Source organism: Panthera tigris, chromosome E1 (genome assembly GCF_018350195.1).
Source record: "Panthera tigris isolate Pti1 chromosome E1, P.tigris_Pti1_mat1.1, whole genome shotgun sequence".
In the NCBI taxonomy this organism is placed as follows: domain Eukaryota; kingdom Metazoa; phylum Chordata; class Mammalia; order Carnivora; family Felidae; genus Panthera; species Panthera tigris.
Window position 1 is genome coordinate 10,131,996 of NC_056673.1, and position 14,239 is coordinate 10,146,234.

General features: G+C 38.8%; 1 protein-coding gene across 5 annotated transcripts in view; it reads left to right on the forward strand.

Annotated features, from left to right (window-relative positions):
- AKAP10 (A-kinase anchoring protein 10) overlaps positions 1–14,239 on the forward strand; it is an 88,471-nt gene that overhangs the window by 46,873 nt on the left and 27,359 nt on the right. For 4 of the 5 annotated variants that reach the window (XR_006211086.1, XM_042966233.1, XM_042966232.1 and 1 more), the window contains exons 5-10: positions 721–819; positions 5,844–5,928; positions 6,751–6,874; positions 7,962–8,098; positions 10,577–10,721; positions 12,545–12,718. Coding sequence is in view for 4 of the 5 variants with exons in the window: in XM_042966233.1 (XP_042822167.1) it covers positions 721–819; positions 5,844–5,928; positions 6,751–6,874; positions 7,962–8,098; positions 10,577–10,721; positions 12,545–12,718 (764 nt within the window). In the remaining variant the exon portion in view is untranslated. The remainder of the gene's footprint in view (positions 1–720; positions 820–5,843; positions 5,929–6,750; positions 6,875–7,961; positions 8,099–10,576; positions 10,722–12,544; positions 12,719–14,239) is intronic. The other variant, XM_042966234.1, reaches the window with a different exon arrangement.

Here is a 14,239-nt window from a genome sequence, read left to right on the forward strand (position 1 = left end):
TAAAACAAAGCCCTTTTCTCACTAATTTTTTCAGTTTGGAAAACCTTTTTTTTTTTTTCCACATAAAAAATATTGTTTATGTTAACTTACAACAGATTTAATATTGTTAATTTTAACTGAATCAATAATTTTCTTATTTTTTATTTCTCATATGTTAATACCTGTAGATAAAACTCACATTAACAAAAGCTCTTTAGGTTCTTCAATTTAACTTAAGGTTGCAAAGAAGTCCTGAGACTAAAAAGTTTGAGATCTGTTGTTTTAACCTTCTAGGGTTGTTGAAAGTCGAATGAAGGTATTCATAAACCTGAAATCATTTTGTAAAATATTTTAAGTGCAGGTTTATAAATAATTTTGCAATTCCTGCTGTTAACATTGCTGAGCAAGTCCCTTAAGTTGAGATTTTGGAGAAGAGACATGGAAAGAGGACATGCATAAATAATTGCTGTTAAGGAGCAGTTGGTTAGTTTAGAGGAGGAATAGGAGGCGGAATTCAGGCGTAACTTCTCTGTTCCACAAACCAAATGGTGAAGAAGCAACATTGTTTTCTCCCGTACATATTTTTTTATATATTTATATTTGTAATAAATGTGGATGTATTTGTGTGTGTGCACGCACACGCTTGGGCATACAACAAACAGCCCTGCTGTTCATGATTGTAGCCCATTACTGGTCCAAGTGTGCTTTGAATTTTGAAGTTGTCCCCTTCTTCCCTTGCAGGCATAGAACAAGATGCAGTGAATACTTTTACCAAATACATATCTCCAGATGCTGCTAAACCAATACCGATTACAGAAGCAATGAGAAATGACATCATAGGTAAGCAGTGCTTGAAGCTATGGCAAAAAAAAAAAAATAATGCCTGTTTTTGGTTATTACTTAAGAGAATCTTTTATGAAAATGGAAGTCAACATATCCCTTCTTAGTCTGTGTTCAGAGTACTTTAGTATATCAACTGTAGCTCACTTAAAAATTTTCTCTTCATATGTCAGATGTAAATTCTTAGACTTTGGCTCAAATAACAGCAGCAGCAAAAACAATAGTGGCAGTCAAAAATGTTGAATTCTTACTGTGTCCCAGACAGCATTATAAGCACTTTCTGTGGATAAACTCTAACCTTCTAAAAACCTGTAATATAAATACAGTTATTATTTTATAAATGAGAAATCTGAAGCACAAAGACGGGATTTAATTATTTGTCCAAGATAACACACCTCAGACATAGCAGACTCAGGATTTGAAAACAGACCGCTACAGGGGCACCTGGGTGGCTCAGTCAGTTAACTGTCTGACTTCAGCGCAGGTCATGATCTCGTGGTCGGTGGGTTTGAGCCCTGTGTCAGGCCCTTGTGCTGACAGCTCAGAGCCTGGAGCCTGCTTCAGATTCTGTGTCTCCCTCTCTCTCTGCCCCTCTCCTGCTCATGCTGTCTCTCTCTCAAAAATAAAAACATTAAAAAAAAGAAAAAGCGAGAAAATAGACCACTACACGTTGACTGGTATGCTATTTGGCAATGTTTTTCATACTGTAAATTCAGACTAGTCTCCTCTTATGACCACACCTTCCTGCCAAAAAAAGACTAGAATAGAAAAATGAAAGTGCTTCACAGTAGTAAGGGCAAACCTCATTTCAGGAAATTGTTTTCATCATATGTTTATGTATGTATGTATATACTATGTCATGTAAACCTATTTCTCTGTAGGTCATAGTAAAAAAAAAAAAAAAAGAGTTTTTACTCTGTTGTATAAGAAGGACCTTAGAGGCACCTGTAATCACAGATGAAAGTGATTTGTTTATTCATTAAACAAATATTTATTATGTTCCCATCAAGTCCTGGTACTGAGTTTTATATTTTTATTGCAGAAACTTGATATTTTTGATTTATGAAATATAGCATGTTATTCTTCTAGCAGATTCTTCCCAGCATGGGGCTCTTTCAGTCTTTATCACAGATACTTTGCATTCATTCATTATTGGAGACAGCAAAACCTTTTCCTGTCTAAACTGTAGTTCTTAATTTGGCCCACCATACTTTCCAGTGAACAACTGTTGACTATTTTAGGGCTTGTCAGATGTTGGCCCCATTGTTTTCCTTTTGTTTCTCCCACACAGGTAGACTCTTATACAGGTCTTGGGGCTGTTGATTGTCCCCATTTGCTTGTATTTTGGGTTTTCACCCAGTTTTGTTGCAAATGTTGTCTTTGGAATTTGGCCTTTCTATGCAGTTCCTCTATTTTTATGTGGGAATTTGTTACAACCATCTTCCACACTTCTCTAGACCAGCATTTCCTCTGCAACAGGACAACTGGGGTGTGCTAACTGATTAGAATTTGGCTGTTTGAGATATTGATTGGCTAGTGATTCCTTTGGGGATTTGTTTGTGCCAGTGAATAACCAAACTATGCAGGGGTAGGGGAGAAAAGGGGGGGGGGGGTTCAAGTAAAATATTTAAAAATGAAATATCGCTTCAATTATTTTCTTTCCTTTTATTTATCAAATTAATGATATAATCCCGTGAGGGGAAAAAAATCTTTTGAAGTATAAGTTGGTAACATTTAGTGATCAAGAGATCTGAGAAAGTTAAAATGTTAATTACCTATGTTTTTAGACCATTTTTCTTCTTTGAACCTCATTCTTCTGAATCCTACCCCGTTTTCTTCTCTTTCAGTTAGAATATGCTTTTTTTCTTTTTTAATGTTTATTTATTTTTGAGAGAGAGAGAGAGAGAGAGAGAGCACAAGCGACAGAGGGGCAGAGAGAGAGGGAGACACTAAATCCAAAGCAGGCTCCAGGCTCCGAGCTGTCAGCACAGAGCTGGGTGCGGAGTCGAACTCTGAGCCATGATATCATGACCTGAGCTGAAGTCAGATGCTCAACCGAGGCACCCAGCCGCCCCTGGAATACTCTACACAGCTCTACAAGTACATTACGTTGGAAGAAGTCTGCACTTAAGCTCTTACTGTGTATCCCACCTGCCTAGTTTGGTTGTAAATGTTATCCATGGGTTTCTGGTTTTGCTGGCTCATTACTCCCTGTTTATATGGGGACTCAGAATAACCCAAAAACTGTGCTTCCACTGCTTCCTTCATCTTCTGCAAATCCTTGAAGTGGTAGAATTTTAAAGATATTTTGAAGGTATAGCTGATAGAATTTACTGATGGTTTGAAGTTGAATAGTGTGAGAGGGGGAAAAAGGCATTAAGCATGACTTCATGTTTGTTTGTTTGTTTTTCAAACCTGAATAATGGGGCACCTGGGTGGCCATCAGTTGAATGTAAGACTCTTGATTTCAGTTCATGCCATGATCCCAGGGTCATGGGATCAAGCCTTGCTTCGGGCTCTGTACTGGGCTTGGAACCTGCTTGAGATTCTCTGTCCCTTTCCCTCTGCCTCTCTCCCCCTGCTCGCTGGCTCATATGCTGTCACTCTCTCAAATAAACAAACCTGAATAAGAGAGTGGAGTTATCATTTATAAACTTGAAAAAAAAAATTTTTTTTTAACGTTTATTTATTATTGAGAGACAGAGCACGAGCAGAGGAGGAGCATAGAGAGAGGGAGACACAGAATCCGAAGCAGGCTCCAGGCTCCGAGCTGTCAGCAAAGAGCCCGACATGGGGCTTGAACTCACGAACTGTGAGATCATGACCTGAGCCAAAGTCGGTCGCTTAACCGACTGAGCCACCCAGGTGCCCCTGGAGTTGCCATTTATAAGATGAGGAAGACTGTGAGGGTAATGGCTTATGGGGAAAATCAGGAGTTTGGGTGTTCGCTAAATGGTGAATGTCAAGTATGCAGCTGGGTATCTGCACTAGGAGTTCATGAAAGAGGTGTAGGTTGAAGATACATGTTTAGAAGTCATCAGCATATAGGTGGTTTAGAGCCACGGATAACATTACCCTCAGCATAAGTATGATGAGTGAAGACAAAGAAGTCTTAAGCACCCAGTTCTGAGGCAGGCCTGATACTTACAAGTCTGGCAGGTGAGGAAGAACTAGCAGAAACTCAGGAGTAACAGCTAGTAAAGTAGGCCCCGCTTTATCAACTCTGTCTCCGGACAGTAGTTCTTTTCTGGAAGCCAAGTGAAAAAACGTTTCTGGGGGTAAGGGAGTGATCGAAGGTGTGTTAAATCCTGCTGAGAGGTTAAGTAAGATGAGTACTAGGAATGGAATGGACTTGCCAACCCTGTGGACAACTGGCCCACTGGTTTTCTTAATTTCAGGGTACCGGTGGAGACGAAAACTTCATCAGAGGAGTCTTAGAATAGGAGGCGGAGTGGAGACAGCAAGTGTGAGCAGCTCTTTGAGGCATCTCGCTCCAGGGATAAACTGGAAGGGGATGTTAAGTCAAGGGCCAGTGCGTTTTGTTTTTGTGGTGATGTGTTATACGCATATAAGGTATAGCATACAAGCAAGTTCATACGTGTAACAGACAGACAGACTGTATGTAGCTGGTGAATATGAGGCAGCAGCAAAGAAGCGATGCCGGAGACCGAGGGGACAGTTGCTGTAAGAAAGAAGTCTTGAGGCAAGAGGAAGGGGTCCGGTGCTCAGATGCAGAGTGTGTGGGTAGAGGTGCAGGTGAGCTGGTAGATGTGGTGGCAGGAGATGGAAATAATTTTCTGACTGCTTCTATTTTCTTAATGAAGTAGGAGGCAGAGTAATCAGCAAAGAGAATTCGAAGATGTATATCATTTTGAAAGAGAGAGAAGAAGATGTGTTGTGTGTTGTCCGGTACAGTATGAGAGAAGATGGCCCAGGAGACTGTAGTATGATCCTTGGGTTTCATTAAGGTCGTGCTAAGGTCATGAACTTAAAGTGAAACCAGCCATCGTGGGCGGGAGGGTTTCAGCCATGTTTGATAGCTGGCTAACCAACCGGCTTACCCACTTGCTGCAGTTGATTTAGGTAATTCCTAATTTTAGCACACTTTGTGTTTCTTCCAAATAACATTTTGCTAAACTTTTTACAGATAAACCTTTTTACAAATCCATAACTCTTTAGGTTGCAGTCTTAGAAATAGAATTGCTGATTGAAAGGGCATGTTTATTTTTAAAGCTTATGCTAGAAACTACCAGAATGCCCTCCGGAAAATTATATACCACTATTTTCCCACAAATGCTAGTGTCTGTTTTCCCATGCCCTTGCTCAAACAAGGCAGTGTAGTGTTACACAATTAAACATATGCATTGTTGTAACAGTTTTGTGCCAATTTGCTAGACAAAAGGTGGGGTGCCTCATTATTCTAATTTGTAGTTATATTTACTTGATTACCAGCGAGCATGCATATCTTTGCATATTGGCCATTTTATAATTTGTTCTTTTAAAAAAAAAAAAAGTTTTGTTTTTTTTTCCATTGATCTCTGTACCCAACATGGGGTTTGAACTCATAACCCCGAGATCAAGAGTAGCATGCTCTTCTGACTGAGCCAACCAGGCGCCCCTATATTTGTTCTTTTGTAAAACTGTCTTTTCATGTCCTTGGCTCATTTTTCTTCCAGGACATTTCTTACTAGTTTGTAGGAGCTCTTGATATATGAATGATAATAATCTGTCACATACAAAGTAAATTGTCATTCATGCTGAGAATTTTTTGCACCAGTTGTTTTCTTTTGTTTCGGAGGTGTTCTCATGTATAAAAATTAATTTTATGTTGTTAAATCTTTTGATTTCTACTTTTGTGTATATGCTTAGAAAGACCTTCCCTACCTCAAGATTAGCCGTGCACCTGTATTTTTCTTAGCTCTATTTAAAACTTTCTGATTCATATGCCTCTACCTTTATTCCTCTGATTCCCAAAGGTGTATAGTTCAGATTTAGTAGAAATTTATTTACCATTTCTTTTACAGCAAAGATTTGTGGAGAAGATGGACAGGTGGACCCCAACTGTTTTGTTGTGGCACAGTCCATAGTCTTTAGTGCAATGGAGCAAGAGTAAGTTAATTACATACTTTCCCATTTGCATTTTCGGGATTTGGGTTCACTCGACTAAAAACAAATGGTCTCTGAGGACTTAAGTATTTTGAATGTTTACAGGATCGTATAAGCATACTCATGCTCTAAGACTACTTTGGTTAATGGTGTCTTTTAAATATAAATTATGTGAACTCTTAAAAATAATAAAACCCGTGTTCATTTTTAATGTTAATATTTCCTAGGTTAAAAGAATTTGTTTTTAATTCTGAAGTCATTTGGGGGTGATGTGGGTGTAGTGTGACTGTTACAATTGGTTTCTGTTCAAACAATGCACGTGTGCAGGTGGATATCCTAATTTGTTAGTGCATGCTTTAGGCTTAATGGATGCTGTTACTACTAAATCCACATAGATTTGTTGAAACGGCCTCCAAAGTTGTTTTGTTTTGTTTTGTTTGAGATTAATTACTGCTGCATGCCCTTAAAAAAAAAAATCTACATATTGATTCATTTAGCATTTCTGAAAAGGGTGCTCTGTGCAAGGCACAGTTAGATACAATGCCTGCTTTGAAGAAAATTAGAGCCTAATGAGAGAAATAGGGCATGATCTTTGGTTACCGTCATAGGAGGTAGCATGTGTCACAGAGGAAAACTACAAAGCCACCAAGAGCGGGGAGAGATTATTTCCAGGTGTAAGAACCAGGAACGACACCAGGGGAAGGGAGGTAGTGTTGACCTAGGCTTTTAAGATACAACAGGCACAGAATGGAAAGAGTGTATTTTTCCCAGTTAAGCTCTTTCCTTGGTCGTTCCCTCAAATTTTCCCTTTTTGTCCATGTGCAGGCACTTTAGTGAGTTTCTGCGAAGTCACCATTTCTGTAAATACCAGATTGAAGTGCTGACCAGTGGAACTGTTTACCTGGCTGACATTCTCTTCTGTGAGTCAGCCCTCTTTTATTTCTCTGAGGTAAAGTCTGCATTTCCTTTCACACTCTGTTAGAGCATTCCAGCCTCTGAACTAGAAATGCTGGGGCCCCCTCTGTAGAAAATAACACGGAAGAGCCAAGGCATTTCCAAAAAGATCCATTGGAATGACACAGTACTATTTTAAGTTGTATCTAATGGCAAGGGTACTTTGATGGCGTGTTAGTCAGAGTAGAGAATGTGAAAATTCAGTGTAAGATAACTCTAATTTTGAAACACTTATTAAACGTCTGCTTATAAGAGAATGCATATTTTTGATTATTTGGAGCTGTTTTAAAAAAACACAGTTTTGGTACATGATTCCAATGCACACATATTTGCAGACCAGACTTCAGAAGAGAGAAAGAAAGGTAGCAAACTTTTTCCTACTATCGTCCCTTTTACTTTAGCCACTGGATAGGATTTCTCGAGCAATGAATATATTAATCTCTTTGAGGCATACAGTTTAGTGTAATGGTATTTGTTCAGCTTCAGCAAATGAAATGCTTTTGCTGCAAAGCAAATGACTATTAAGTAGAGATGAGAGGATTTCCAGGCTCACAGAGCGTAACTTGGATACGCTTGACTCTGCCTCTCCCAAGAATAGAGCCCGTTCAGTTGATCTGCTTTCTCACTCCCTCGTTTGCCATCAGCCTAAGTCCAGCATTTGTTCCCGTTACTCTGGCTGCGTGGAATGATGGAAATGATCAGGTATAAAAGATTTGGTCTGGTTAGTTTACTCTGTGTATGTTTGCCAGCGAGGGACCACTAATCATCTTTACCGTGATTTTTATTCCAGTTCACTTAAGTTTGTATCCGGCAGTGTGGTTGTTTTGTTGTTAGTTTTTGTATTTTCTCCCTACAAGAATGGCTTTATGCTTTTCAATCTCAAATAACTGTAAGTTGTTGACTGGCATTAACTGAACAAGTGGATCTGTTTTTGTGTTGTGTTTTGGTGTGTGTGTGTGTGTGTGTGTGTGTGTGTGTGCGCGTGTGTGTCCTGTATTTTAATGGTTGGACTCAGAGATTAGAGATGGGGAGAGAAATCTGTTTATGGTCTTTTTTTCTTCTTTTGTATTTTTCCTTCCTAGTACATGGAGAAAGAGGATGCAGTGAATATCTTACAGTTCTGGTTGGCAGCAGATAACTTCCAGTCTCAGCTGGCTGCCAAGAAGGGCCAGTATGATGGACAGGAGGCACAGAATGATGCCATGATTTTATATGACAAGTGAGTTTTGTTGATGTATTCAGCGTTTGGCAAGTGTTTGTTATTTGATAGGTACTTTGGAAATAAAGATGAATAGATTCAGTCCTTGCTGTCAAGGAGCTCACAGGGAGTAGCAGAAAAGCTACGTTTCATATGGTGTGTATAGTTTTAGGACTGTTAGAACAAAGGTCTTGGGGGAATAGGAGGTCTGTGTGTGGCAAGAAGGTTGATGGTGGTGGAGTTCAGGGAGGGTTTCACAAGAGAAAGATGAGAATTGGATCCTGAAGAACGAATTGAAATTTGCTAGCCAGAGAAGGCAGGAAAGAACATTCTAGGCAGAGGGATTGGCACAAGCAAAGTCAGAGAAACTTAGGGGAGTGTGGCACTTTCAGGAAACTTGAGTTTGGGTAAGTAAAACTTGGGTAGGGAATATAAGCAGAAGATGGGGGCACCTGGGTGGCTCAGTTGGTTAAGTGTCCGGCTCTTGATTTCGGCCTGGATCACGATCTCACAGTCAGATGATTGAGGCCCGCATCGGGCTCTGCACTAGGCGTGGAGCCTGCTTGAGAGCCCCTCTCTCCCCTGCCTTCTGCCCGGTCCGCACACACGTGCATATGCACACGCTCTCTCTCCCCTCTCTAAAAAATAAAAAGGAAGATGAAACTAATTGGGATATATGAAAAAGGGTCTTGACTCTCTATAGGTGGATCATGTTTTGTGGTGCAGATCTGCTCAGCCTGGTTCATACTCAATGAATAATAGTTTTTCGCTTGTCTTCACTGCAAATGAGAGGATGGCAAAATCTTACAGTGAACAGACTGAAAACATTTAGTCAGTTAAGTGATAAGGCTGTGGCCAGCGCCCATACTCTGTTCATTTAATTTTCCATATTCTGTAAAGAAAAGTAATATGCCATTTGTATCCACAAGCAACTGCTAAGAGGATAACTTGATGGTAGAGGAGAATCCATGGACTGTCAGGGTTGGGAGAGAGCTGAGTGCATCTAGGTCAGTGATTCTTAAACATTGCTCTGCAAGTTCTTGCTGGGCTGTCTGTGTGAAAATCACCTGGGGGCTTGTTAAAAATAGGTTTCCAGTCCTCCCTGAGAGATTCTGATTCAGCATGTTTGAGGTATGACCCAGGAATCTTTATTTTTAGAAGATTCCCCAGATGATGCTGATGAATAGCCAGATTAGGGATCTAGTCCGATTTTCCCATTTTGCAGATGATAAAATGAAGGCCCAGAGACGTAGTGACTTTCTCAAAGTCACAGGGCGAGTTAGTGGCATAACTTAAGCTGGAATACAGTTCTTAATGTTTTCTCAGTGTTTATTTTAGTATAACGTATTTGTGGGAAATATTATATAAGTAATATTGTTACATGGACGTTGAAATAGCAGATGTTTACATTTAGAAATTTGGTCTGAGATGCTCCAAAATTCCAATCATGGAAGAGTATTTACCAGCTTACTCATTACAAGATGGGAGACTAACTGTCTGTTAAGAAAAGGCTGATAACAAAAAATATATATGTATATTTTTTTATGCTGGAACAGAAAAATGGTACTAGTAGTGAGATCCTGGCTGGAGGTCAGTAACCCCACAGAGCAGAGAGTCTGTTTTCCTACTGGATCCCATTGTCACATTGGGAGCCTTTTGTAAATGAGGGTTACCGTATGGCATCCCACTCGCACTGTCATTTTGTCAAGTTCATTGGGCCAAATTTGACTTTACCAATCCCTGTTTGTTTTTATGTGTTCTGTATATTATGTATGTAACATCACAGTCCTATCTAATCAGTCTTTATTTGTATCGTAGACAGGACTTAGAAGTCCCTAAGATGGTATTTTTCTTTTAATCCTCCTTTTTTTGGTATCCACTTTATAATCAGCTTACCAAGACACTAGTTTTGCATTATATCTTAAGAAGTTAGAAATCTTTGAGGTATCACTGATCAATTACTCCTTCTCCTTTCTGCACCCAATCATCAAGTCCTGTTATCCTATCCAAATACATCAAATCCACCTGCTTGCCCCTCACTGTTCTTTTATTTTGAATTCCTACTTGTACATTACTTGGGTCTCTTAGTTATGATGGCATGTTCTTATTGTGGCCTGTGCAGAGATTTTTTCTGCTCCCTTTCCAGGGGAAATAACTGTGTCTTACCCTCCTTTAAGTCGATTTCTCTCTCCCAAGTGCTGAACAGAGAATGGATACCCATTCAGTGTGTGTGATTGATTGATTTCTTTGTGTCAGTTGACCCTCAGAAAACTTAAACAAGGGCTAAGGATGACGGAAGGAGATAATACAAAGGTAGCAAGTTGACTTTAGGGCCGTGGGAATCAAGGTTGCAGCCCAGCTGTCAGCCAGTTCTAGAGTCCTAGGTCTGCGGGCTGAATCGAGTAGCCTCATAGAAGATTCTCTAGTGTAGGTACCAAAAGTTGCTTCTACTGGCTGTGGAATTTGGTTTTACTTTCTTTGGCTGTCTTTGTACCATAGGTACTTCTCCCTCCAAGCCACACATCCTCTTGGATTTGATGATGTTGTGCGATTAGAAATCGAATCCAATATCTGCAGGGAAGGTGGGCCACTCCCTAACTGTTTCACAACTCCATTACGTCAGGCCTGGACGACCATGGAGAAGGTAACCAAGAACTTCAAAAATATTAAAACCGCGAGAAGTTTTTACTGGTGAAACCCAGAAAACATAACACGGGAAAAACCAAATGTAACAGAACAGTGGAAAATGGAAACAGTGGAGCATAGTGATTAAGAGCAGAGGCTTTGACTCTGACTTGGTATGTATTCATCTTAACCTTTATAGGCTGAGTGACCTCAGGCAGTTACTGAAATTCTTTAATGCCGTTTTCCTCACCTGTAAAATGGAGATAGTATGGATACTTAAAGTTATTTTAAGGATTAAAATGAGGTAAGATGGATGCAGTTACTATTAATGTTACGCCTGACACATAGTAAGCATTAAAAAATGTCAATGGCTATTAACATAGCCTGTTGTTATCACATTTTCAAAAATGATTCGATAGCAATATTGGGTGAAGTTAGCCTAGGGGTGTTCCAGATATTTCATCAATATCTGTCAACAGGGCTAGAGTGCTAGTTTTGTGTATCATAACTTCTGGGGTATCACTGATAGCTTATTAATAATAAGGTGTTGGAATTTGTGAATGATTTATTCTTCTAATGAACGAGAGCAGATTTTGCCAGGAATTGCACAGAGCCCAGGATAAGCCCATGAGGTTCTGTTGCTTATGTATGTCATGTGTATCTAGGTGGGAAAGGGTTAAGTAAGCACTGTTAAATAATACTACACATAAAAACTGAATTTCAGGAACATGGAAGAGTTACATATAAAATTCAAATCATTAAAATCTAGTGCTAAACTGAGTAGAGTATCAGCTATGGCCCAGGGATAATTTTTTTTAATTGAACTAAATGAAATTAAGGTTAAAATCTTTCTGGTCTTAAAGGAAAAGTTCCAAATCTGTATCATGTGAAGAGTGCAAGCTTTCTGGGTAAAAAAGAAAATTAAAATACACAGAAAAACAGAACATAAAAATATTTCTTATACAATGTATATATGTGAAAGAACTTACACTAATTTTAAGAATACTGTCAAGTAGATAAATGAGAAAAAGACCTAGATGGTTTGTTCATCAGTACTTTGAGAATTTCTATGCTAGGTATTGGTGTTTCAGGGGTAAACGAAGAAATGTGGTTTCTGCCCTCTTGGAGCTCTGTCTATAAAGAAGGCACAAGTTAAAAACATGTTAAGTGCCACCGTCATGGCCGAAGTGCTATGAAGGAAAAGTTGGTGATAGGAAATGCCAGTAATAAGCATGGGAGCTTATTCAGCATCATTAATAATTTTTAAATGCAAAGAAAAACATCCATCATTAGGCACTTATTTAATAATGATTTGGAAAAACACAATCCAGTGTTGGAAAGCCGGTCTCAAAACAGACACCTTGATATATTGCCAATGATACAAATTAGCAACATCCTTCTGAAGAGTAAATTGGCCATATATATCAAAGCTAGAATGTTCATGCTGTTTAACTCAATAATCACACAGCTGGTAATTTATCTTAAGGAAATCAGTTCAAAAGTAAATTATCAATACATACACCTGGACTTTAATATTTATAGCAAGCCAGAAAAATGTAGTGTCAGGTTATATTCACTCCCTGCATGTTTTCTGGTCACTAAGAAGTCTAAATATCAAGTCTGTGTAATAGTTTTATGGCAAGTGTTTTTTAGGGAAAAAAACCTACAAATTGTACTCTTAATTGTAGTCACAATGTAAACTGTGTATGAAGGGATAATACTTGGTAGTGTGACAAAATCATTTGTACCACCTGGTAGAACTGCGGGTAAAATTTTGTTTGCAAATAAAATTTTAGTTGTATTTGGTTTCAACTTTAAAATAATGCTTGTCCTCTTTTTCAGGTCTTTTTGCCTGGCTTTTTATCCAGCAATCTTTATTATAAATATTTGAATGATCTCATCCATTCGGTTCGAGGAGATGAATTTCTGGGAGGGAATGTTTCACTGGCTGCTCATGGCTCTGTCGGCCCTCCTGATGACTCTCACCCAGGCGGTTCCGATGGCTCAGCTTCTCAGGTATTGACCAGTTTGCCTCTGCCATTAGGAAGAAAAGCGTACGAATCCTTTCCTTCAAATACCAGTAACAGATTCTGTTTGTAAGTTTTAGTTGCAGAAGAAACGAAAGAGAAAATAAAATTAGCCTACTTACTGTATGTTCTAATCAGAGTATCCGTGGTGATTACCAGTATATCATATCGTAAGGTACTGTCCTCTTTCATTCAGGCCATTATTCTGCTTGACACTCCAGCTGGTGCTCTCCGTAATCAAATAATATGCATTTAGAGCCTCTGAAGAGCTATTTAGTGTAATTACTTGGGAAATTTTAGTAACTACACTGGGGATGCTTTTTTTATAGAACAATTGAGTGAACGCCTAGATTTGTTAATACTGTATTTCACTGAAGAGCTTTTGATTTTATTTTAAATTCTAGTGCCATTGCACATTTCCTCAACCTGTTTTTTGGGGTTTTTTTTTGTTTTTTGTTTTTTTTTGTTTTTTTTTTTGGAGTACTTTCATGTATCAGACTTCCGGATTCTCTCCAAAATCACATTAAATGGGTTGTCCCCAAGAGAAGACATCTAGGGAAGTGCTAAAAAGTTAACTGATTTTTTTCAAGTCACACAGTAAGTGAAGAGCCAAAACATATTCCCTGTCTAGTGTTCTTTGCTGTAATGTAGCATAATTGTTTTCTCATTACACTGTTGACACATAAATAAATAACACTTCAGATTTTTTGACACAGGGCCCTGGATAATTTTCTTAATTTATAAGAATACTATTTATTACCATTAACAAAGCTCTCCCCAGTACCTTTTCCTCCTGTTTAGGTTACCTGCTGAATGTGGTTGCCATTTTGTTTTTTGATACAGGCTAGAGGGTTTTGTTTTTATTTAGGCACTTACAGGGTCTAAGTGCTGACCATAAAATATAGTTTTACATTGTTGGTTGAAGTATAATATATGTACAGAAAACTCCTATAACTATATAGCTTAAAGAATTTTCATAAACAGACCCAATGCATGTATCCCAGTATCCAAATCAAGAAACATAACAGTACCAGTATGTCATAAACTCTCTTGTGCCCCCCTCTAGTCACTGTCCTCCCTGCCAGGTAGCTACTATCCTGATTTTGATGGTGTGGGTTCGTGTTACCTGTTCAGTTATATAATTGAAATCATTCCTTATATATTCTTTCTTTCTTTTCCTTTATTTCTTTCATACAGCTTTATTGAAATGGAATTCACAAATCATACAGTTCATTCATTTATGTTACATAATACAGTGGTGTTTAGTATATTCATAGAGTTGCTTAACTGTCACCACAGCTAAGAAAAAAACCGTGTGTCCTTTACTACCCTCCAAATCCTCCACTCCTCCAGCCCTAGGCTACTCCTAATCTACTTTCTAATCTCTGTAGATTTGCCTGTTCTGGTCATTGGAGCCATACGATATGTGGTCTTTTGTGACTGGCTTCCTTCACTTAGCATGATGTTTTCAAGGTTCATCCATGTTTAGGGTGTATCAGAACTAGTCCTC